At 43.1% G+C, this 26,759-nt stretch overlaps 1 protein-coding gene across 1 annotated transcript; it reads right to left on the bottom strand.

Moving 5' to 3' along the window:
• Positions 1-21,221: 21,221 nt before the first annotated feature.
• Positions 21,222-25,148, bottom strand: LOC139838634 (pentatricopeptide repeat-containing protein At4g19220, mitochondrial-like). The gene has a single exon (XM_071828668.1). It carries the CDS (start codon positions 25,079-25,081, stop codon positions 22,364-22,366), a length of 2,718 nt encoding a protein of 905 aa, XP_071684769.1. The 5' UTR covers positions 25,082-25,148; the 3' UTR covers positions 21,222-22,363.
• Positions 25,149-26,759: the final 1,611 nt, after the last annotated feature.

Genomic DNA, 26,759 nt, shown 5'->3' with positions numbered 1-26,759 from the left:
AATGTTCAGCCTAAGACCCTTCCTGAGCTGATGGACAAGTTTCAGGATGCCCCTCGAATCCATGGCTTTGTGCGGGCCCAATTATCTGGCGGCGCTAGATTTGCTATGATTATGATACAAATCTGCTATCCGAAGTTAAACATGAGTCAAATTGTTGCCAAGTGCCTAGCCAAGATGTCAAAAAGGAAGAGGGACATTGGCAAAATTGATGATGTTGTGACCCCTGTAGCAGAAGATATGATGGATGAACTACTTCGGATGGACGCTGAGTTCTTCGTGAAGGGTAGCTATGCTGAACATAGTACTCGTGCTGCAAATAATGAGCGATTAACCATAGATGATATACTAGGCAGCAATTGAGAGCTTTTCCTTTATCTTGTCGAATCTTCTCAGCAGTTGCATCTTGTATGTTGTGAACATAATCTATATTGTAAAGCCGCGGGATATATTTTTCTTATTTTTTCTCGTCAAGCCCCCGAGTTTTTTGGTAGCTAATGTCCATACTTTTATTTGTGTTTGCGAGGTTTTTAATCCAAAGCAAATAAATTTTTACTGAGTGTATATTGTATTTGCGGGTGATAGCCCCCGAGCGTTTCGGTGACCACTATTTTGTATCTTCATTTATTTTGCGAGGTGCTTTGCATCAAGGCGAAATATTTTTTGCAAGTTGTATTCGTCGGCGATGTATATATATATTGTAACTTCTGGGCACAAGCCCCTGAGCCTGTCGAAGAAAAAGATGTATATCTCCACTATCTTTATTATATTGCAGCACGGCGAGTCCGACTCATTAAAAACCTTTTTCAGCCCCACTCGGTGACCTGAAAAAGGAAAAGAGTGCGTCTGAAAACTCGTGGGCGTTTCAGTACATTGTATTTTTACAAGGAGGACTATATTTCGACTCTAGGCGTAAAAACGCCTGAGTTGCGCCACGTTCCAAGGATTTGGCTCGGCAACTCCTGTCTTCTTGTCCTTGATTATGTATGCTCCTCCTTCGATTACTTCTGTGACGATGTAAGGACCAAGCCACGGTGGCTAGAGTTTTTCATGGCTTTTTTGTCTGAGCCGAAAAACTAAGTCCCCTACCTGAAAGGATCTTGGCCTCAATCATCGACTGCGGTAGTTTTTCAGATCTTGCTGGTACTTAGCGACCCGCGATAACACTTCGTCTCGAGCTTCATCAAGTGCATCGACATCATCCTCTAATGCTTTCCTTGATGCCTCTTCGTCATATTCCGTTACTCTCAGAGAATCATGCTCTATTTCTATCGGCATTACTGCTTCAGCTCCGTGGACCAGAAAAAACGGAGTTTCTTGTGTCGCTGTATTTGGTGTTGTTCAAATACTCCACAATACACTAGGCAACTCCTCTGGCCAAGTATGTCGAGCTTTTTCCAACGGTGCCAGCAGACGTTTCTTGATACCATTGCAAATGATACCATTGGCTTTCTCGACTTGACCATTAGTCTGTGGGTGCGCAACTGATGCAAAGTGTAGTTTAATGCCTACCTTCGCGCAATATGCCTTGAATTCCTTGGATGTAAAATTGCTACCATTGTCCGTGACGATGCTATGAGGTACTCCAAACCGAAAGACAATGCTTTTCACGAACTTGATTGCAGATGCTCCGTCCGGTGAATTTATCGGCTTTGCTTCTATCCACTTCGTGAATTTGTCGACAGCAACGAGCATGTACTCGTATCCTCCTGGCGAAGCTTTGTGTAATTTTCCCACCATATCGAGGCCCCACTGTGCGAAAGGCCATGACAGCGGTATTGGCATCAATTCTGCTGCCGGAGAGTGAGGTTTTGCGGCAAATCTCTGGCACGCATCGCAATTACGAACTATCTCTTTTGCATCCTCGATTGCTGTCAACCAATAAAATCCTGCCCTGAAAACTTTAGCTGCTATAGCTCGACTGCTTGCATGATGACCACATATTCCTTCGTGTACATCCTTCAAAATTAGCCGCCCTTCTTCGGGTGTGACACACCTTTGTAACACTCCCGAAATACTTCGCTTGTATAACTCCCCTTTGACCACAGTAAAGGCTTTAGAACGTCTAATAACTCGCCTTGCTTCAACTGGATCGTCGGGTATTTTTTTCCTTAGGATGTATGATATGTACGCCTGCATCCATGGAATTTGTACCATCATTACTAGGTCATGTTCCTCTTCTTCTTCCAATGCTACTTTTAGAGCCCCCGAGGGTTTCTTATCCTTCTCCTTCTTCTTTGGTTTCTTTGGCTTTGTAGATCTCTCGGCTATTTCCTCCCAAAACACGCCTGGTGGAATTGCGAGACACTGCGACCCGATATTTGCAAGAACATCGGCTTCATCATTGCTCAACCTGCTGATGTGGTTTACCTCGCATCCATCAAACAACTTCTCTAGCTCGTTATACACTTCCTTGTATGCTATCATACTTTCATTGACTGCATCACATTGATTCATGACCTGCTGAGCCACCAGTTGTGAGTCGCCAAAGATTTTTAGTCGAGTTGCGCCACAAGCCTTCGCCATCTTTATCCCATGTATGAGAGCTTCGTATTCTGCCTCATTGTTAGACGCGTTTGGAAACGTCATCCGTAAGACATATTTTAATTTGTCGCCTTCAGGTGATATTAGTATCACGTCTGCTCCAGCTCCCTCTAATCTCTTGGACCCGTCGAAGTTCATAGTCCAGGTTCTCGATAGATCCGGGGGGTCCCGTATTTTGTAGCTCCATCCACTCTGCGATGAAGTCTGGTAAAATTTGCGACTTTATTGCTTTTCTTTTCTCGTACGTGATGTCCCGAGGGGAAAGCTCTATTCCCCAAAGGGAGACACGACCCGTAGCTTCTGGATTGTTTAATATATTGGATAAAGGCGCCTCATTGACCACTATTATCGGATGCGCCGAAAAATAGTGTCGCAACTTTCTTGCTGTTGTAAACACTCCATATGCCAACTTCTGGTACTGCGGGTACCGCTGTTTTGAAGGCGATAATACTTCACTGATGAAATATACTAGCCTCTGTACTCCATGGAGTTTTCCTTCTTCCTCCCTTTCGACTACGAGTGCTATGCTGACCACCTGAGGTGTGGCTGCAATGTATAGCAAGAGGGGTTCCTTCTCCTTGGGCGCCACCAAGATTGGTGGTGTCGAGATTGTGCATTTGAGATCCTCGAAAGCTTTGTCCGCCTCTTCGTTCCACTGAAACTTCTCTCCTTGCTTAATCAAAGGATAAAATGGCAACACCTTTTCTCCCAGCCTGGCGACGAATCTACTTAAAGCTGCGACTCGCCCAGTTAATTGCTGTATTTCTTTTAACTTTGTTGGCTTCCTCATTGTTACAATAGCTTGAATTTTTTCTGGATTGGCCTCGATTCCTCTTGCTGAGACTAGGAACCCGAGAAGTTCTCCTGCAGGGACGCCGAAAGAACACTTCGTCGGGTTCAGTTTGAGGCAAAACTTGCCAAGGTTGTCGAAAGTTTCCTTTAAATCCTCGATCAATGTTGTCCCCTTTTTTGATGTTATGACGACATCGTCAATGTACACTTGTACGTTTTTCCCAGTCTGTGTTGCCAAGCACTTCTGCATCATCCGCTGATATGTTGCTCCCGCGTTTTTCAAACCAAAAGGCATTGTTCTGTAGCAAAACATGCCATAAGGTGTTATGAACGCTATCTTGACTTCATCATCTTCTTTTAATCTGATATGGTTATAACCAGAATATGCGTCCAGGAAGGAAAGACGTTCACATCCTGCCGTGGAGTCAATGATTTGATCGATCCTTGGGAGGGGAAAGCGATCCTTTGGACAGTGTTTATTGAGACACGTAAAGTCGACACACATGCGAAGGACTTTTGTGTTTTTCTTCGGGACCAGCATTGGGTTAGCTACCCACGTGGCCTCTGTATGTAGCTCTTTGATAAAACCAGCTTCTCTGAGTCGATCAATCTCTGACAGCATGGCTTTGCGGTTTGCTTCCGAAAAACGCTGCAAAGGTTATTTGATTGGTCTCGGTATTGGATCCAAGTTTAGGTGGTGCTCGGCAAGTTCCCTGGGTACTCCTGGCATGTCAGCTGGACACCATGCGAAGATTTTCCAGTGCTCACGGAGGAACTCGACGAGCGCGTTTTCCTATGCGAGGTCCATGTCTGTTGCAATGGACGTCATTTTCTTTGGATCTGTCGGGTGAATCTGCACCTCCTTGGAATCCTTAGTAGTGTTGAAGGTTGGCTCCCTAAGTGGCCTTCCTGTATCTGGCAACACATCATAATCAGTTGTGAGCCTTGACGCCATATATTCTGCTTGCATCCCGAAAGTCTCTGACAGTCGATGAAAATCCTTGTCGCATTTACCAGCTAACGCGAAACTGCCTTTGACTGTAATTGGTCCCTTAGGTCCAGGTAACCTCCACAACAGATACGTGTAGTGTGGTACCGCCATAAACCTGGCATATGCTGGTCGTCCCAACAAAGCGTGTTATTGCGACGGGAAATCCACAACTTCAAACTCCAGCCTTTCTATCATGTAGTTTTCTCGGGTCCCAAACTGAACGTCGAGATTGATCTTCCCCAACGGATAACTCGGCTTTTCTGGCGTGATTCCATGGAAACGTGTGTCAGTTGGTTTTAGATTTGCCAAGGATATGTTCATCTTCCTTAGTGTATTCGCATACATAAGGTTTAGACTGCTGCCTCCATCTATGAATACTCGAGATACGTCGAATCCTGCGATCACCGCTGGTAAGATAAGTGCTGACTGTCCTGGTCGAGGAACTTGCTGCGGGTGATCCGCAATTATGAAGCCAATGTCCTGTCCCGACCAATTTAGGTACTCAATCGTTGGTGGAGGCATCTTCTCTGCCATGAACACTTGTCGTGAGATTACTTTCTGGGCCCTATTAGACGGCCTAGCTTTCTGAATCATCGAGACCGTGCCATTGGAGTTAGGGTCAATATATGGAGGTGGGTGTGGTGTTGTGATACATCCATTTTGCATCACTATTTTATATCATAATTTGCTGTTATTCATTGATATATTTCATATTTGGAGATGATACTTATGTTATTTCATCTATTTTGCATGTTTCATGATTATTGGAGGATCGCGCACCGGAGTCAGGATTCTGCTGGAAAAAGCACCGTCAGAATGCAATATTTTGGAAGATCAACAATTGATGGAAATTATACGAAAAATCCTATTTTTCCAGAAGACGAAGGGAGCCAGAAAGGGGAGCCGAGGAGGGCCGCCATGGCTTGAGAAAGCAAAGGTTGGGAGGAGTGTCATCCTTAAATAAACTAAAGTACATGTGTAAACAAAAGAGAAGGGGGATGATCTACCTTGCTGGTAGAGATAACGTCCTTCATGGGAGCCGCTCTTTGGAAGTCTGTTTGGCAAGGGGGTTAGAGTACCCGCTACTAGTCGTTGACAACAACAAACACCTCTCAAAACTTTACTTTTATGCTCTCTATATGATTTTAAAACTTGAAAAGCTCTAGCACATGATTTAATCCCTGCTTCCCTCTGCGAAGGGCCTGTCTTTTACTTTATGTTGAGTCAGTAAACCTATTTCCCTCCATCTTAGGCAAGCATTTGAGTTGTTGTGATCAAACTATCTATATTGTGATCTACTTAATCATGCCTTTTATTCTTCCTTGTTTAAGTACAAGTTTTATCTGAATGAACATAGCTTTGAAAGTTATCAATGATTATGAGGAGATTACTATGATTGAGTATGCAAGTTTATTATAAGCTTTAATATGAGAGCGTTGCTCAATAGATAAGTATAATCTGTTAACTGTTCTTTGACCAAGAACGAAGTTTGCCATCACCAATTATGATTTCCTATGCACCTTTATTTGTGATTACCTTCTACTTGTTTCAAGTTGAATTATATGAGGAAGTTGTTCACTAGAATGTCTTGTGTGAATGAATGTGATGCTTCTTATCCGTATTTTATTTATCGACTCTTCACTCCATAAACATGTGGTCCTGTTTAACGAGTTCAGTTTCGCTTGGGGACAAGCGAAGTCTAAGCTTGGGGGGAGTTGATACGTCCATTTTGCATCACTATTTTATATCATAATTTGTTGTTATTCATTGATATATTTCATATTTGGAGATGATACTTATGTTATTTCATCTATTTTGCATGTTTCATGATTATTGGAGGATCGCGCACCGGAGTCAGGATTCTGCTGGAAAAAGCGCCGTCAGAATGCAATATTTCGGAAGATCAACAATTGATGGAAATTATACGAAAAATCCTATTTTTCCAGAAGACGAAGGGAGCCAGAAAGGGGAGCCGAGGAGGGCCGCCATGGGCCCACCTCATAGGCCGGCGCGGGCCCTGCCCTGGCCGCGCCGCCTTGTGAGGAGGGGGCCCACGACCCCCTCTGGCCTCCTCTCCTTCGCGTACTTCTTCGCCCCGAAAACCTAAGCTGCGGGGGATAGTCGAGGAGAGTCACAGCCGCCTCTGCGGGGCGGAAAACACCAGAGAGAAAAGAGCTCTCCGGCAGGTTGAAATCCACCGGGGAAATTCCCTCCCAGAGGGGGAAATCGACGCCATCGTCACTGTCATCGAGCTGGACATCATCTCCATCACCATCGTCATCATCTCCATCATCATCACCGCCATCTCCACCGCTGCACCTCGTCACCGTTGTAACAATTCGGGTTGGATCTTGATTGTTTGATAGGGGAAACTCTCCCGGTGTTGATTTCTACTTGTTATTGATGCTATTGAGTGAAACCATTGAACCAAGGTTTATGTTCAGATTGTTATTCATCATCATATCACCTCTGATCATGTTCCATATGATGTCTCGTGAGTAGTTCGTTTAGTTCTTGAGGACATGGGTGAAGTCTAAATGTTAGTAGTGAATTATGGTTGAGTAATATTCAATGTTATGATATTTAAGTTGTGGTGTTATTCTTCTAGTGGTGTCATGTGAACGTCGACTACATGATACTTCACCTTTATGGGCCTAGGGGAATACATCTTGTACTCGTTTGCCAATTGCGGGGTTGCCGGAGTGACAGAAACCTAAACCCCCGTTGGTATATCGATGCAGGAGGGATAGCAGGATCTCAGAGTTTAAGGCTGTGGTTAGATTTATCTTAATTACTTTCTTGTATTTGCGGATGCTTGCAAGGGGTATAATCACAAGTATGTATTAGTCCTAGGAAGGGCGGTGCATTAGCATAGGTTCACCCACACAACACTTATCAAAACAATGAAGATTAATCAGCTGTATGAAGCGAAAGCACTAGACTAAATTCCCGTGTGTCCTCAGGAACGTTTGGTCATTATAAGTAAACAAACCGGCTTGTCCTTTGTGCTAAAAAGGATTGGGCCACTCGCTGCAATTATTTCTCTCGCATTTTACTTACTCGTACTTTATTTATCTGCTATATCAAAACCCCCTGAATACTTGTCTGTGAGCATTTACAGTGAATCCTTCATCGAAACTGCTTGTCAACACCTTTTGCTCCTCGTTGGGTTCGACACTCTTATTTATCGAAAGTACTACGATACAACCCCTATATACTTGTGGGTCATCAAGACTATTTTCTGGCGCCGTTGCCGGGGAGTGAAGCGCTATTGGTAAGTGGAATTGGTAAGGGAAACTTTTACTGTTTGTGCTGATTTTATTTCTACCTGCTGCTATAATTCATTATGGAGAGATCTTCTCTTGAATTCCTATTTGGAAAATCTACTACTACTGCAAAGGTACTGGATGAGGCACCAGGTGAGAAAGAGGTCCCATACAAAATACCTATGAAAATTATTGAACGTGTTATGGATAACCGCTATGAAGGGGATGGAACTGTCCATCCTGGTGATCATTTACTGTTTTTACATGAATTATGCGGGTTATTCAAATGTGCAGGTATTGCTATGGATGAAGTTAGAAAGAAACTATTCTCTATATCGCTGTCTGGTAAAGCGGCGCATTGGTATAAATTGCTGAAGAATGGTGATTCTCTTGATTGGGAGGACATTGTGCCCTTATTCTATTCTAAATTCTATCCTCCAAGTGAAATTCACAAAGATCGGAACCGCATATATAATTTCTGGCCTCATGATGGAGAGAGTATTGCCCAAGCATGGGGGAGATTGAAGTCTTTAATGCTCAAATGCCCCATTCATGAGCTTCCTGGTAATATTATTATTGATAATTTCTATGCAAGACTATCTTTTCAAGACAAGACCTTGCTGGATACTTCTTGTTCTGGATCATTTACACGCAACAAAGAAGAGTTTAAAAGGGACCTTCTTAATCGGATTCAGGAGAATACTGAAGGATGGGAGAACGACAAAGATAGAGAGTCAGGTATAAATTATGATTATAAATGCATTGAAGCTTTTATGGATACTGATAAATTTTGTAATATGAGTGCTACTTATGGTCTTGATTCTCAAGTTGTTGCAAATCTTTATAGAGCTTTTGCCTCTCATTATGAATTGCCTAAAAAGAATTTTGATAAGTATCATGAACCGTATGAAGATAAAATTGATTCATCTATAAACAAATGTGTAGTAATTGAAACTGTTGATCATGTTATTCCTGAAGCTTATATTGAAAAAACTCCTTTCCCTGCTAAAATGAAGGAGTACTCTGTTATAAATAGTGCGGTTAATAAAAGTGAAAAGAAACCTATAGAACCTGAAGAGCAAATAAAAGTTGAACCTGCTATTGCAATAGTTAAAGATCTTGTAACTGAAAATGTGGAAGATGGTCATATTATTTTTTGTGAAGATGCTTCTAATATTGTTTCGCATCCTAATAAGTCTAGAAAAACTAGTGTTCCTATGCTATCTGTTAGAATTGGTGATCATTGTTATTATGGTTTATGTGATATTGGTGCAAGTATTAGTGCTATTCCTTATGAGCTTTACAAGGAGATCATGCACGAAATTGGTTCTTGTGAACTTGAAGATATTGATGTGGTTATTCGGCTAGCTAATAGAGAAACTATCTCTCCAATTGGTATTGTTCGAGATGTGGAAGTTCTATGTGGTAAGATTAAATATCCTGCTGACTTTTTGGTACTTGGTTCTGCTGCTAGTAAGTATTGTCCTATTATTTTTGGTAGACCTTTCCTAAATACTTGTGGAGCTGTTATAGATTGCAAGAAGGAAAAAATTGTTACTAAATTTGCTGGTGAATCTTATGAGTTTAATTTCTCTAAATTTGCCAAAACTCCATATAAAGCTGATTTGCCTAATAATGATTTTAGAGTTGAACAGTGTGCGTCTATTGCTCTTGCTCCTAATAATCCTTTGCAGCAACATTTGGAGAATAGTGAGAGCGAAGTCTTTAGGGAAGAAAGAAATGAGCTTGATGAAATTTTCCTTCGTCAACCTATTCTTAAACATGACTTGCCAGTTGAAGATTTAGGTACAACACCACCACCAAAGGAAGATCCTGTTTTTGATTTAAAACCATTGCCTGATAATCTTAAATATGCTCATATTGATGATAAGAAAATATATCCTGTTATTATTAGTTCTAAGCTTTCATATATTGAGGAAGAAAGGTTATTGGAAATATTGAAGAAACACCGAGGAGCTATTGGCTACACTCTTGATGATTTGAAGGGGATTTCTCCCTCTATTTGCCAACATGCTATCAATATGGAAGATGATGCAAAGCCTGTTGTTGAACATCAGCGTCGTCTAATTCCGAAGATGAAGGATGTGGTAAGGAATGAGGTATTAAAACTTCTTGAAGCTGGTATTATATATCCTATTGCTGATAGTAGATGGGTTAGTCCTGTGCATTGTGTTCCTAAGAAAGGAGGAATGACTGTTGTGCCTAATGATAATGATGAGCTCATCCCTCAAAGAGTAGTTGTAGGGTACAGAATGTGCATTGATTATCGAAAAGTTAATAAGGTTACTAAGAAAGATCATTACCCTTTACCCTTTATTGATCAAATGTTAGAGAGGTTGTCTAAAAATACTCATTTTTGCTTTCTTGATGGTTATTATGGGTTCTCACAAATTGCTGTTAAAACTAAAGATCAAGAGAAAACCACTTTCACTTGTCCCTATGGAACTTATGTTTATAGACGTATGCCTTTCACTTGGTTTATGTAATGCTCCTGCTACTTTTCAAAGATGCATGTCTGCTATTTTTCATGGCTTTTGCGAGAGTATTGTAGAGGTATTCATGGATGATTTTTCAGTCTATGGGAATTCTTTTGATAATTGCTTGCGAAACCTCGATAAAGTTTTGCAGAGATGTGAAGAAACTAACCTTGTTCTTAATTGGGAGAAATGCCACTTTATGGTTAATGAAGGAATTGTATTGGGACATAAAACTTCTGAGAGAGGTATTGAAGTTGATAGAGCTAAAGTTGAAGCAATTGAGAAGATGCCCTATCCGAGGGATGTTAAAGGTATTCGTAGTGTTCTTGGTCATGCTGGGTTTTATAGGAGATTTATTAAAGATTTTTCCAAGATTTCAAAGCCTCTTACTAATCTTCTTCAAAAAGATGTACCTTTTGTTTTTGATGATGATTGTAAGGAAGCTTTTGAAACTCTAAAGAAAGCCTTAACAACTGCTCCTGTAGTTGAACCTCCTGATTGGAACTTACCTTTTGAAATTATGTGTGAGGCTAGTGATTTTGCTGTAGGCGCTGTTCTTGGACAGCGAGTAGATAAGAAATTAAATGTTATTCATTATGCTAGCAAAACTCTTGATGCTGCTGAAAGAAATTATGCTACAACTGAAAAAGAATTATTAGCTGTAGTCTTTGCTTGTGATAAGTTTAGATCCTATATTGTTGATTCGAAAGTCACAATTCATACTGATTATGTTGCAATTAGATACCTTATGACAAAGAAAGATGCTAAGCCAAGGCTTATTAGATGGGTACTTCTTTTGCAAGAATTTGATTTACATATTATAGATAGGAAAGGTGCTGATAATCCTGTTGCTGATAATTTATCTAGATTGGAAAATATTACTTATGATCCTGTTCCTGTTAATGATAGTTTTCCAAATGAACAGTTGGCTGTAATAAAGGTGAGCTCGCGAGATAGTCCTTGGTACGCTGATTATGCTAACTTTATTGTTTCCAAGTACTTGCCTCCAACCTTTTCAGCTCAACAAAGGAGGAAATTCTTTTATGACTTGAGGCATTATTTTTGGGATGACCCACACTTATATAAAGAAGGAGTGGATGGTATTCTGCGAAGATGTGTTCCCGAATATGAACAACAAGAGATATTGAGTAAGTGTCATGGTAGTGCTTATGGAGGACATCACGCCGGAGATAGAACTGCACAGATGGTTCTACAATCAGGTTTTTATTGGCCAACTCTCTTCAAAGATGCAAGGAAGTTTATTTTATCTTGTGATGAATGTCAAAGGGTTGGTAATATCTCCAGACGCAATGAAATGCCTATGAATTATACTCTTGTTATTGAACCATTCAATTGTTGGGGATTTGACTTCATGGGTCCTTTCGCTTCTTCAGAAGGTAACACTCATATACTTGTAGATGTTGATTATGTTACTAAATGGGTGGAAGCCATACCTACAAAAAGTGCTGATGGTGAGACCTCTTTAAAAATGCTTTTAGATATTATTTTTCCTAGATTTGGAGTACCTAGATATATTATGACTGATGGAGGTTCTCATTTTATTCATGGTGGTTTTAGAAAAACTCTTGCTAAATATGGTATTAATCATAGGATTGCTTCCGCTTATCATCCTCAAACTAGTGGGCAAGTAGAATTATCAAATAGAGAAATTAAATCTATCTTGCAAAAGACTGTTAACAAATCTAGAAAGAACTGGGCCATTAAACTGAAGGAAGCATTATGGGCTTATAGAACTGCTTATAAAAATCCCATGGGTATGTCACCGTATAAAATGGTTTATGGGAAAGCTTGTCATTTACCTTTAGAACTAGAGCACAAAGCTTATTGGGCGGTAAGGGAACTAAATAAAGATCTTAAACTTGCCGGTAAGAAGAGATTGCTACAATTAAGTTCTCTAGATGAATGGAGAAGTGAAGCTTATGAAAATGCTAAACTCTTTAAAGAGAAAGTTAAGAAATGGCATGATAGAAGAATTATCGAAAGAGAATTTAATGTTGGAGATAAAGTCCTATTGTACCGGTCTCGTCTCAGATTTTTTGCAGGGAAATTACTCTCAAAATGGGAAGGACCATATGTCATTGATGAGGTATATCGATCAGGAGCAATTAAAATTAGCTCTCTGCAAGGTAATGCCACACAAGTGGTGAATGGGCAAAGGCTCAAGCATTATATCTCTGGTGATTCTTATAATAAAGATGTTGATTTTATTCAAGTGGTAACTCCGGAAGCCTTCATCAAAGGCCAAGTTGACAGTTCTGTAGAGTTCGACTTTGAATAGGTAACAGTTCTGGTAAGAAAAAGTCCGCGTTTAACTTTCCGAACAATGTTTTTGCAACTTTTGGAAAATATGAAAAATTACGAGATCGAAACAGAGTGGAGAAGACCCACGAGGGGGTGCCCCCACAGGCTGGCGCGGGCCCCAGCCTGGCCGCGCCGCCCTGTGAGGAGGGCCCCTCGTTGCCCCTCTCCGACTCTGGTTCGACCTGGTACTTTCCTTCTGTCACGAATTTTTTTGCTATATAATCTCCCGGACCCCTGGAGGTCCGTATATCGTTTTCTCGCCGTGTTTTGTTTTGAGCTGTTTCTGCCAGGATTTGTCTATTGATCTAGAAGCATCATGGTCTCCAACAACAAGGACAAGGAGCCTTTGGAGGAAGATATTCAGGATCCCGATTTGAAGGAAGAAGTCGAGAGCAAGGATGAAGAAGAAGTTGAGGAAGCTTCGCGAGTATACCCGCGTGCTACCGTCGCAAGCATAGGAGTGGTGACGAATCCGTCCAATAGCAAGAAGAGCGCACGGATTAGCACCGGAGGAGGAGTTCCACGTCACTACCTAGCTCCAAGGACATCTCCTCCAGGCACCTACAAACCCTTCCACATCCTAATTCATAATAGTCAAACTGAAAGGGTTTCCAAGGCAGTATTGCCTAGCAACTGGGATATAGATCGTTCTAACACTGCAGGGAAGATGAAGCCTGAAGCTGAAGATTGGGGAAACAATTCCAAGAGTTGGGACTCGCCGTCGGATATACTTCTTAACCGCGTCGAGCACAATTTGGAGATGATCCGCAACCTCATGTACAGGATTGATGAGCTAAAGGAGCTTGTTGAGAAGCTTATCAAGGATTCACCATCATCACCGAAGGAGTAATTCATCATCGGTATTGGCATCCCCTTGGTTTGTTCCAAGCTTGGGGGAGTGCCGCGGTATCACATCATCACTATCTTTTACCTTTTTACTATCAAGTAGTGTCATATCATGAGTAGGGAACTTATCATATAAGATGTGTTGCGGTATGGAAGTATCTCTCTTTAGTTGGTTATCTATGTATCCCATGGTGTGAGTTATCGTTATGGAATATTAATGAGAAGTTTTATCATTTACATATTGCACATCTTATTTTAGTTTGCAATCTCTATTATGTGATTGATCTTGTTGTTAGTATTGGTATCACTTTGGGAGCATTGATTAAATCTATTTGGTTTTGGCAAACTTAGCATTGGTCAATAGCAACAACACCTTGAGTTTAAGTAGAAAAGAGGAAATACATGTATATATGTTATTATCTTTCTTGTTAGTTCCTAGCTTAGTGTTCTGAAGTTAAATTTGTTTGTGCTTACAAGGAAGATGCATGGTTATTTCTATCACATGTATATTTGTTTGTTTCCCTCAACTCTTATGCTTGCTAATTAACCTTGCTAGCCAAAGACCTGCACCGAGAGGGAATACTTCTCGTGCATCCAAACCCTTTAAACCAAACCTATGCCATTTGTGTCCACCATAACTACCTATTATGTGGTATTTCCCTGCCATTCCAAGTAAATACTTCATGTGCTACCTTCAAACAATTCAAAAATTATTACCTCTTATTTGTGTCAATGTTCTATAGCTCATGAGGAAGTATGTGGTGTTTTATCTTTCAGTCTTGTTGGGCAGCTTTCATTAATGGACTAGTGGCTTCATCCACTTATCCTATAATTTTGCAAAAAGAGCTGGCAACGGGGTTCCCAGCCCCAATTAATCAACCTTCATTAACAACTATCTTCACATGTTTTGCCCTGATTCATCAGTAAGCAACTTAATTTTGCAATAGACACTCCTCCATGGTATGAGATTGTTGGAAGGCACCCGAGGATTCGGTTAGCCATGGCTTGAGAAAGCAAAGGTTGGGAGGAGTGTCATCCTTAAATAAACTAAAGTACATGTGTAAACAAAAGAGAAGGGGGATGATCTACCTTGCTGGTAGAGATAACGTCCTTCATGGGAGCCGCTCTTTGGAAGTCTGTTTGGCAAGGGGGTTAGAGTACCCGCTACCAGTCGTTGACAACAACAAACACCTCTCAAAACTTTACTTTTATGCTCTCTATATGATTTTAAAACTTGAAAAGCTCTAGCACATGATTTAATCCCTGCTTCCCTCTGCGAAGGGCCTGTCTTTTACTTTATGTTGAGTCAGTAAACCTATTTCCCTCCATCTTAGGCAAGCATTTGAGTTGTTGTGATCAAACTATCTATATTGTGATCTACTTAATCATGCCTTTTATTCTTCCTTGTTTAAGTACAAGTTTTATCTGAATGAACATAGCTTTGAAAGTTATCAATGATTATGAGGAGATTACTATGATTGAGTATGCAAGTTTATTATAAGCTTTAATATGAGAGCGTTGCTCAATAGATAAGTATAATCTGTTAACTGTTCTTTGACCAAGAACGAAGTTTGCCATCACCAATTATGATTTCCTATGCACCTTTATTTGTGATTACCTTCTACTTGTTTCAAGTTGAATTATATGTGGAAGTTGTTCACTAGAATGTCTTGTGTGAATGAATGTGATGCTTCTTGTCCGTATTTTATTTATCGACTCTTCACTCCATAAACATGTGGTCCTGTTTAACGAGTTCAGTTTCGCTTGGGGACAAGCGAAGTCTAAGCTTGGGGGGAGTTGATACGTCCATTTTGCATCACTATTTTATATCATAATTTGCTGTTATTCATTGATATATTTCATATTTGGAGATGATACTTATGTTATTTCATCTATTTTGCATGTTTCATGATTATTGGAGGATCGCGCACCGGAGTCAGGATTCTGCTGGAAAAAGCGCCGTCAGAATGCAATATTTCGGAAGATCAACAATTGATGGAAATTATACGAAAAATCCTATTTTTCCAGAAGACGAAGGGAGCCAGAAAGGGGAGCCGAGGAGGGCCGCCATGGGCCCACCTCATAGGCCGGCGCGGGCCCTGCCCTGGCCACGCCGCCTTGTGAGGAGGGGGCCCACGACCCCCTCTGGCCTCCTCTCCTTCGCGTACTTCTTCGCCCCGAAAACCTAAGCTGCGGGTGATAGTCGAGGAGAGTCACAGCCGCCTCTGCGGGGCGGAAAACACCAGAGAGAAAAGAGCTCTCCGGCAGGCGAAATCCACCGGGGAAATTCCCTCCCGGAGGGGGAAATCGACGCCATCGTCACCGTCATCGAGCTGGACATCATCTCCATCACCATCGTCATCATCTCCATCATCATCACCGCCATCTCCACCGCTGCACCTCGTCACCGTTGTAACAATTCGGGTTGGATCTTGATTGTTTGATAGGGGAAACTCTCCCGGTGTTGATTTCTACTTGTTATTGATGCTATTGAGTGAAACCATTGAACCAAGGTTTATGTTCAGATTGTTATTCATCATCATATCACCTCTAATCATGTTCCATATGATGTCTCGTGAGTAGTTCGTTTAGTTCTTGAGGACATGGGTGAAGTCTAAATGTTAGTAGTGAATTATGGTTGAGTAATATTCAATGTTATGATATTTAAGTTGTGGTGTTATTCTTCTAGTGGTGTCATGTGAACGTCGACTACATGATACTTCACCTTTATGGGCCTAGGGGAATACATCTTGTACTCGTTTGCCAATTGCGGTGTTGCCGGAGTGACAGAAATCTAAACCCCCGTTGGTATATCGATGCAGGAGGGATAGCAGGATCTCAGAGTTTAAGGCTGTGGTTAGATTTATCTTAATTACTTTCTTGTATTTGCGGATGCTTGCAAGGGGTATAATCACAAGTATGTATTAGTCCTAGGAAGGGCGGTGCATTAGCATAGGTTCACCCACACAACACTTATCAAAACAATGAAGATTAATCAGCTGTATGAAGCGAAAGCACTAGACTAAATTCCCGTGTGTCCTCAGGAATGTTTGGTCATTATAAGTAAACAAACCGGCTTGTCCTTTGTGCTAAAAAGGATTGGGCCACTCGCTGCAATTATTTCTCTCGCATTTTACTTACTCGTACTTTATTTATCTGCTATATCAAAACCCCCTGAATACTTGTCTGTGAGCATTTACAGTGAATCCTTCATCGAAACTGCTTGTCAACACCTTCTGCTCCTCGTTGGGTTCGACACTCTTATTTATCGAAAGTACTACGATACACCCCCTATACTTGTGGGTCATCATGCTGCCGCTATTCTGAGCTGGTGCCGATTTTCGTCCGTAATTACGGGAGGAGGTGGTAGGTGGATCTCACTCCTGGGCCCTTGGGGGTTTCTGTGCGTTGCCTGAGCATTAGCGTGCCCTGCTATTCTCAACATTGCTTGAAAATTTCGACAGTCCTTCTGCAGATGTCCTGACTGCCTCTTCCCATTATTGTCGAGATAGAAATGCATCTGACATGGCCCGTTCATCATATCCTCGGGAGATACAAAAGGTCTCTGAAACCTTGGTCCACTATTTTGCCTGTTATTCCGAGAGTCATCTCTATTGTCGCCTCGCTGCTCGTTACTCCTTTGATATTCATCTCTATTGTTTCCTCCAGTGTTTCCCCGAAACCCAGCCGATATTTGACCAGGAGCATCATAACTCGAGAATTGTCGAGGAAATCGTCGTCTATTTTGAAAATTTCGACTATAGTCCTCCTCCGGTGACCTGTGTCGCTTATTGTGAACATCATCTTCTCCATCTGCCCATCTGTTTGCTATCTCCATTAATGCTAACACTATCCTTGGGTTGGTTCTCCCCAAGTCTTCGACAAAATCTCCTCGTCGAATTCCTGCCACAAACGCATCTATTGCTCTCTCGTCAGATATATTCTCTGCCGAGTTTTTAATGAGGTTCCACCTTTGGATGTATTTTCTCATTGATTCATCATGCTTTTGTCGACATGATCTCAACTCTTCTAGTGATGTAGGTTTTTTGCAGGTTGATCGGAAGTTTTTGACAAATACATCCTCAAAACTATCCCAGCTATCGATGGAACCCGGGGGAAGCTTCTTTATCCAAGATCTTGCGGCTCCACTCAGGTGTACTTGAATGCTCTGCATGGCTGTTGCTCTGGTTCCACCTATCAATTTCACCGTCTCAAGGTAATCGACTAGCCAATCCTCGGGATCTTGCAGGCCATCGAATTTCTTGAAATTGTCTGGTAACTTAAATCCTGACGGGACTCGAGTTTTTCGAACTCGTCTCGTAAAGCACGGGAGTCCACACATATCTTCTTCATCAACTTCTGGTGAATGCCGATGTTCCCTTCTGTCCTGTCGCGCTCTATCCACCCTGGCCTGAGTCGCTGTATCTCTGACCCCGCTCGCTCTCGGGGGATCCTGCACTGCTACAGTAGGTCGTGGATTATTTTGCCTTGCAGCTCCTTCGGGAGGTGTAGTTGCGAATGCTGCTCCCATGGCTCCACATCCTGCCATGGCCATGTTATACAATGCTTCTCTTGGATCTCCGGGAGGTGGCTTGGACGCTAGGATGAAAGCTTGTGTTGCCATGTATCCCGCTTCCGGTGTTTTGGGAATAATATTCCCCCTCGTGTCGATTGACATAAAAGACAAATCGAGGTTTTGAATTAAATTCTCTCTCTCTGCTTCAGGTATATTTTGCAGCCGAGATCTTGCTCTCCTTCGAGCTTCTCTATGACTATCTCCCGAAGTTCTTGAATTTCGGCTGAGATCTGCCCTTCGCCTACTGGATGCGGAAGCTGCTTCCTGCCTCCTGTCCAACTCGATTTTCTGCTTCTCGAGCTCCCTCCTGGTACGTGCAAGCCTATATTGGTACGCTTGTAACTCCTGATGTGTCGCCGTAATGGTCATTGGTTCTGTACCATCAATAGCTCTTGCTACTCGATCCCATACTGCCTGCGGAAATTGCACCATCTCTCGTGTTCCTGGTCCGATATATTTTGTTCCCAAACCTCGCGTGAGATCTGCAGGATCGACATACGGATTTCCCGCATCGTCGAAGTTTTCTGACGTCTCCGGCTCTGCTCGGCTTGTTTCTCCAATTGCATAGATCTGATGATATTTTGAATTTTGATTTTTGTCAGGATTGGTGACACCATCATATAGATTGGTGAAGACCTCTCCAACAGCAATGGATCTGTTGACGAAATAGAAGCTGTCGATGATGTCTGAGTCGCTGCTTATATCAGAGTCCGCAGACGACTCGAAGGACATGTCGCTGAAGATTTTAGCGAGCTTTTCGCCTGCCATAGTGTTGATGAAGCGTGGCGACGAAATCTCCTCTTCGCTTGACGAAAAATCGGAATCGTCCGCCGATAATCCCGACGAAGTCGGAACTTCGAGACGATACGATCCTTCTTTCTCGACACAGAATCAGAACTTTCCGAACGTCATCTCCATGGGCTCCTCCAGATATGCATATGCATCCAAACGGGAGGGCGGGTGAGGAATAAAATCAACTAGATCAGTTTCGACCTGTTTACCTCGATCCAATGCGTTGCTTGCTACCGACGAAGTCGACGATCTTGAACGTGCCATCGAGATCGGCTCCTTGTCTCCTCTAATCCCCACGGACGACGCCAATTGACAAGGTATTAACTTATCAATGCCTACATATTGTAGACTAGGGTTTCGTTGGAAGTAGAGGGCAAGTAGATCTCGAAGGTTTCAGCCGAAAAGTACTCGACGATTAAGAAACTAGGGTTATGTTGACAATTGATTCGATCCTTTCTTTGTCCCTCGACCCCCCCTTATATAGGAGGCGGAGCCGAGGGATTCGTAATACACAAGTTACAGAGTCCGGGAGGGTTTCTAACCCGTCCCGTAAAATTACAAGTCTCTATATTTCCTGATACAACTCTAACTTTCCTTAATACTAACTGGGCTTCCGAACTTCATATTCTTCGACTTGTCGGCCTTCAGTAAACCCCAGGTACCATCTTCGGCAGGCCCATTGGGGATGCCTATGTCACCTGGCGCATATTTGGGCCAGGTTTGCATCTCCGCGGACGGCCCGGGTCACTTTGCATCGCCCCGCTGGAGCAGGCCCCAGACGCATTTCCGGTCACGGTGGACGAAAACGGTCGCTGAGCGTACGTTTGCGTCGCGCCGCTGGAGATGCCCTCATAAGATTTATCAAATAGAATGAATTATCATAGATAACATGAGAATAATTATTATCACAAGTTTTACTCATAGTAGATATTTCAAGAGAATCCACAGGAACATAACATTCATCCTCCTTTGGTAAGCATGGGGGACAATCAAATAATGTAACGAATAAAGAGTTACTCTCATTAGAAGCTATGCATGGGTAGCTAATCCATTCTTCCTCCTTTTGTTCATCACTCTCCTCCTCTTTTTCATCTAAGGAGCTTTCAGGTTCAACCATTTCTTCTTCCACACGTTCCTGCAAATTGTGGATACATTCTTGTGCATTACTAAGTCTCTCTTTATAATCAATGATATAATAATTATTGCTGAAATTTTATATGCAATAATCAAGGATAGAAGAGACCAAATCTTTAAGGTCTTTACAAGCAACACAGGTTTCATAATTTTTAGACATGAAGGATTCTATTTCAGAAGCTCCCATAAATAAAACAATTTTTTCTACTTCTTCAAATTCAAGATGAATATAGTTATTTTAATGATAGTTCATAATTAAAACTTCTTTACTAAAACCACATTGAAATTTAAGATGTTTAGTATCCTACTCAGAGCAACAATTTATATCATGCGCTTAAGCAAAATTTTAGTAATTTGATCCAACCTTTTTAATGCGCATCTCATGACTTTACCCTTATATGATTCTCTATACTTTATAAAATGCTCCATATAGGGTCTAGCAGGTTCTTCCATAACAATAGTTTTTTAGATTTTTGGTTTTTCAAATTTTTATGGATTTTAGAGTATATAAGAAAAATAAAACAATATAAAAATAAACTAAACAAAACACAACTAAACAGAAATAAACTAAGCACAAATAAACTAGACAAGACAAAATAAAAACAGAGAGATAGGTAAAGTGTACTCCCCAGGTGAACTTATGAGTACAGCTATGCCTCCCCGGCAACGGCGCCAAAAAAAGTCTTGATGATCCACAAGTATAGGGGATCGCAACAGTCTTCGAGGGAAGTAAAAACCCAAATTTATTAATTCGACACAAGGGGAGGTAAATAATACTTATAAGCCTTAACAATGGAGTTACCAATTCAGCTGCACTTGGAAAAGCACTAGTAACAGGGGTGATCTGAAAGCAGCAATAATAAGAGAGCAATGGCAATAGTAACATAGCATGAGTAGCAGTAACATAGAGGATGGCACCGGAAAATATTCCAGTGCGTAGTTGACTGTAGAGCAATGATGATGACAGAAGGACCGGGATTTCCAGCTATCTACACTAGTGGTAACTCTCCAAATAAATGTGTTGGGTGAACAAATTACAGTTGGGCAATTGATAATTGTGAGGGCATGACAATGCATGCTATGATAAGATAAAAATTACTGTAGTATTTAATTGGGCATTACAACATAATACATAGACCGTAATCCAACTCCATCTATGACTAATAATCCACCTTCAGGTTATCATCCTAACCCCTTCCAGTATTAAGTTGCAAGCAACAGATTATCGCCTTAAGCAATGTGTGTAAAGTAAACAATAGAATTACCCTTAGATAAAACATTGTTGTTTTCTCCCTAGTAGCAACAACATATCTATAATCTTAGAAGTTATTGTCACTCTTCCAGAAAACTAGAGACATGAACCCACTATCGAGCATAAATACTCCCTCTTGGAGATACATACAACTATTTGATCAATGTAACTACAAGTACCGGAGAGCATGGAAGATCTTAAATAACAGTAGTATGATAATATGATGAACAATCTGATCACAATTCCACAATTTATCGGATCCCAACAAACACAACACAGATTACATCATATGGATTTCAATCGTGTAAAGCAGCTCATGCGATCATTGTATTGAAGTACATGGGAGAGAGAGTACAACTAGCTACACCCGAGAACCCGTAGTCCAGGGGGAACTACTCACGAACCATCATGGAGTCGAAGTGGAGGCGGTGGAGTCGATGGAGATGGCTCCGGGGGTCAATCCCCGTCCCGGCAGGGTGCTGGAATAGGAACTTCTGACCCCCGAAACTTTTCTGGATGGTGGCGGCGGTGACGGAACTTTTCGTGGACGGAGGCTGTATGTTTCATGGTTTTCTCGTCGAAGGGAATTTATAGGCGGAAGGGCGAGGTCGGTGGAGGCCAGGTGGCCCCAGACCACCCCTAGGCGCGGGCCAGGGCTAGGCCGCGTCTAGGCATGGTCTGGCCACCCTGTGGCCCTCCTCCATCTCTCCTTTGGACTTCGTCTCCGTTTCGATAAAATAGCAACTTCGGCTTTTGTTTCGTCCAATTCCGAGAATATTTCCTGTACAACTTTTCTGAAATATAAAACAGCAGAAAATAGGGAACTGACACTGTGGCATCTTGTTAATAGGTTAGTGCCGGAAAATTCATAAAAATGCCACGAAGTGTAAACAAACCATATTGTAATTGGTGTAAAACAAGCATGGAGCATCAAAAATTATAGATACGTTTGAGACGTATCATAGGTACTCCGCTAACATCTATCTCCAGTCGTAGGCCGCGAGGAGGGAGGTATGCATGGGCGTATCCACAGTTAAATACTTGCATGATTAGTTCAAGAATGGTCGTTCTAGAAAATGCATAAGAATTTTAAGGATAAGCAGTTTGAACTATTTGTGCCACATACATACCGATGAAAATGTAACATAGAATGTAAACAGGTTCAACTATTTCATTCCTATTCAAGGAAATATATGTAAACAGAGAGGGTGGAGCTAATGACTCAGATACCTGTGTCACGCTTGAGCTGAGTCATGCGCAAGTATTGTGAAGTGAATTTGCAGTTTTGGTGATTTAGTGCACAATTTTCTGGCACATCATAGCTTCCATGAATCCATGGTCATTTGCAACCCTTTATCCAACAATGCTGTGACCGCGGGGCTTCATCAATCCTTTATGTTGCAAAATGCCCCTAACCTGGACTGCACCACACGACATGTCTTGATATGCATACAGGTTAGAAATAGTCACATAATAACCGCTATTTTCAGGCTCCAGGCAGAGCAAATGCTTGGCAATGGACTCGCCCATCTTGAGTTCAGGTGTGTAACTGCAAGCACTTAACAGTGCACCCCAAACTCCACGTGCTCCCTTGGAAGGTAAACTCTCCACAAATTTATGTGCGTCCTGCAGCCGACCAGCACGCCCAAGCATGTCTACCATGCATACATGGTGTTCTGCCGTAGGAGTAATCCCAAATTTCTCTGACATAAGATGGTAATACTTCCATCCTTCATCAGTGAGTCCAGAATGACTGCAAGCTGACAAAAGAGCAATAAAAGTGCTTCTTGTGGCTTTAATTCCAGACTGAATCATCTTGCAGAAAAGCTCTATCGATCGCAACCCATGCCCATGAAATCCTAAAGCTGATATCATGGAGTTCCAGCAGGCAATCGATTTTTCAGCAGAGGATTCAAATACTTTGACAGCACTGCGGAGTCTTCCACACTTACTATACATATCAACTAGAGATGCTGAAACAAAAACATTATTTTGAAGATCAGACTTGACCACACGCCCATGTATGCTCTTTCCATGTCTAAGATCCCCGAGTTGAGTGCAAGCACATATAATACCGACAGTAGACATTTCATTAGGCGCAAAATCTTCCATCTTCTGATAGAACTGTAACGCTCTCCAGCCTTGGTTATTCTGTGCAAAACCAGAGATCATACTATTCCAGGAGCACAAATTTCTATCTCCAAGACTATAAAAGATTAACTCGGCACTTTCAGTATCTACAAACCGGAAATACATGGTTAACAGGGCATTCTTAACCCTCAAACTGCATGCAAGCAAGTGCTTCAGTGACATGCAGTGGATGGACTTTCCTAGGGACTGCAGTTTAAGGGTTCCGCATGCTGATAGAACACTAACAAGCGTAATGCTGTCAGGATTTACTCGCAAAGTTGAATGCATGAACCGAAAGGCTTCCAATGCGTCTCCATGTAGTTCATTATGTACACATCCTACTATGACTGTATTCCAAGAAATTATGTCTGACACTGGCATTATACTTCCCAACAGAACGAAGGCAGCCAATGAGTCCCCACAGCATATGTACATGTGCATCAAAGCATTAACAACTGAAACTCCACTCGCAAATCCATTCTTCAGGATAAGAGAGTGAACTGCTTGGCCAAAGCCAAGGTCTTCTGGACGAGAGCATGAAGGTATAATAGCTAGTATAGTTGTCAAGGTGCAGCTTAAGCCTTCAGAAAGCAGCTCTTTGAACATAGCTTGAGCCTCTACTCTCAGCGTGTCATGTCTTGAGTGACCAGAAATCATTGTGTTCCATGAGATCAGGTCTCTTATAGGCATTGTCCTGAACAAAAGGTCCGCAGTAGATGAATCATCACATTTCATATACAAACCAAGCAAGCTGTTTCCTCCTATACAAGACTCCTCATAATTTAGGAGGCCTTTCCTGACTATGTATCCATGGATTTCTTTTCCTTCACAGAGTAGTCCTTGATCAGCGCAACCTGAAATTACGGTAACCAAAGTGGCAAGATCTGGCTGGTACTCTGATGTCATTTCTCGGAAAACAGCGAGGGCTTCTCTAACCTTTTGGTTTTCCACCAGTCCCTTGATCATAGCATTCCACGATACCAAGTTTCTGTTAAGAATTCTCAAGAAGACCTTCTCTGCATCCTCGGGCAACCCAAGCTCGGAGTAAAATGTTACCAGGGAATTCGGTACCGAGCAAGACGCGGTGTACTCGTAACCGCTTTTAACGATGCAGCTATGGACAGACTTCCCAAAGGAGAAAAGATCGTCTGCGCGAGCAGAGGCCGAAAGGACAGAAGACAGCGTCACCTCATCCGCCGGAACCGCCAAACGGGCCATGTCCCGGAAGTAACGAGCCGAAACCTCGGAAAGTCCGTTGAACGTGCTTCCACCTATCATAGAATTCCACGAGGCAGTGTCCCAGCACGGCATGCTCCAGAACATGGTCTCCGAAGCGCGGAAGCGTCCGCACTTGGCGTACATGTCGACGAGAGCATTGCAGAGGTTCAGCTCAGCGTCAAGGCCTCTCTTCGCGGCCGTGGCGTGTATCGCCGTCCCAAGCTCCAGGTCGCCGGCCCGTGACGCCCCCGAGAGCATGACCGCCACGGTGGTCGAATCGAACGTCCCGAGCACGGCCGTCATCTGCCGGAAAAGAGCCACGGCGTCGGCGAGATGGCACCTCCGCGCCAGGGTACTGACCGCGGCGTTCCACAGGATCATGTCCGGGTCGGCGGCCTCGTGGAAGAGCGCCAGAGCGGCGCGCACGTCGGCGGCGCCGGGGCGCCGGGCATAGGCCGCGAGGAGCGAGGTGCGCACGGGCGCGTCCAGCACGGCGCCGGACTTGATGGAGGTGCAGTGGAGGGCCGCGACGGCTTCCGCGTCGAGGCGCACCTCGTCCCTGAGCGCACGCACGATGAAACTGGCCCGTGTTCTACCGGGCGTTCTGTCGAGCAGGTGGTGTGCGTCCATGTCGGTGGGCGCATGGTGGAGCGAGGCGAGAAGGCGGCGCGGGCTGGGAGGCGTGGGGGTTTGGAGGAGGAGCCTAGGAGCTCGGCGTAGCATCCACCGGCGGCGAGCAGCCTAGGAGCTCGGCGTAGCATCCACCGACTCTCCGCGGGAAGGTCTCGATTTTTTTTAATGGAAGAGGGGAAGGTTCCGCGGGCTGAAGGGACATCTTTATAGACGAGACGCCCTTGGACGGCCCAAAGAACATTACAAGTTGCAGCTGTGTCTTTTTTTTCTCCTGAAAAATCTCATTTTTTCCTTGGTTTTCTTTTGCATATTGGAGATCTGTTTGTTGTATGTAGCACTCATAAATGCATAACCCAGCACAAATTCGAACCGTGTTGGAGCTATGTAGAAAACCATGGGATCCGAATAGATCATTTGTTAGATGGTTAAACGGGTGGTGATTCCTTCATGTCAGCTAGGTGTCCAATTGCAGGCACGTCGAGCCAATCAGAGCTATATCAACTTGCTACTCTACAATTGGTGCGCATGTTACTCATGATTACTCGATAGTTGATCCCCAAAACCTAATCTCTCTATCATACAGTGCCAATTTAGCATCTGATATGTTTCTTGATGCATCCTATTCCAAGAAGCATTGCACAACTCAAACACCCCGTAATGGTGATTTCTTTTTTCATATAGAGTCTAGTCTATGGATGCAACTAGCTAGTCTGACAAGAGCTATTTGCACTAGCATGATGAGAGATTTGCCAAGCAGGGAGTGTGTGGTAAGCATAATACATGCATGTAAATGGGAGGTATACGAGCACGGAGAGACTCGTCCTCTATGGCGACTGGCGACATGCCGCTCTAGTACGCTCTTTCCCAAATCTCCACCCAAAATTTCCCACCCCAAACAAATCCAATCTCGCATCTCTATTTCAATCCCCGATTCGTTCCCTTCTCTCTCTCTCTCTCTAGTTCTCGTTTTCCTCTGTATCTTTCGGTTATCTTCTCATGGAAAGAAATCGGGAGGGTCAGCAGGAGAAAGAAGCACCTATGCAGAATCAAGGGGAGGAAGCAGCGGTTCCAGATCTAGCAATGACCCTGCAGGCGATGAGTTTGATGGATCCAGACTTATGTAGAGTACAGAGCAATCAGGCAGTGCAGCAAGACGAATTTGATTTCTCCTTTTGTCTTATCATGAAGGTGGATTGTACAGGAGGTACGTGATACGTCTCCGACGTATCGATAATTTCTTATGTTCCATGCCACATTATTGATGTTATCTACATGTTTTATGCACACTTTATGTCATATTCGTGCATTTTCTGGAACTAACCTATTAACAAGATGCCGAAGTGTCAGTTCCTGTTTTCTGCTGTTTTTGGTTTCAGAAATCCTAGTAACGAAATATTCTCGGAATTGGACGAAATCAACGCCCAGGTTCCTATTTTCACCGGAAGCATCCAGAACACACGAGAAGGACCAGAGGGGGGGCACAGGCCCACCAAACCCTAGGCCGGCGCGGCCAGGGGGGGCCCGCGCCACCCTATGGTGTGGGCACCCCTTCGACCCTCCTGCGCCGCCTCTTCGCCTATTTAAAGCCTCCGTCGCGAAAACCCTGATGCGTTCGACGAAACCCACAGAAACCTTCCAGAGCCGCCGCCATCGCGAAACCAAGATCTGGGGGACAGGAGTCTCTGTTCCGGCACGCTGCCGGAACGGGGAAGTGCCCCCGGAAGGCTTCTCCATCGACACCGCTGCCATCTTCACCGCCATCTTCATC

The sequence above is a fragment of the Lolium perenne genome, chromosome 3, assembly GCF_019359855.2.
Source record: "Lolium perenne isolate Kyuss_39 chromosome 3, Kyuss_2.0, whole genome shotgun sequence".
Taxonomy (NCBI): Eukaryota; Viridiplantae; Streptophyta; class Magnoliopsida; order Poales; family Poaceae; genus Lolium; species Lolium perenne.
The sequence above is the reverse complement of the archived record's forward strand: the minus strand, read 5'-3'. Positions and strand labels throughout refer to the sequence as shown.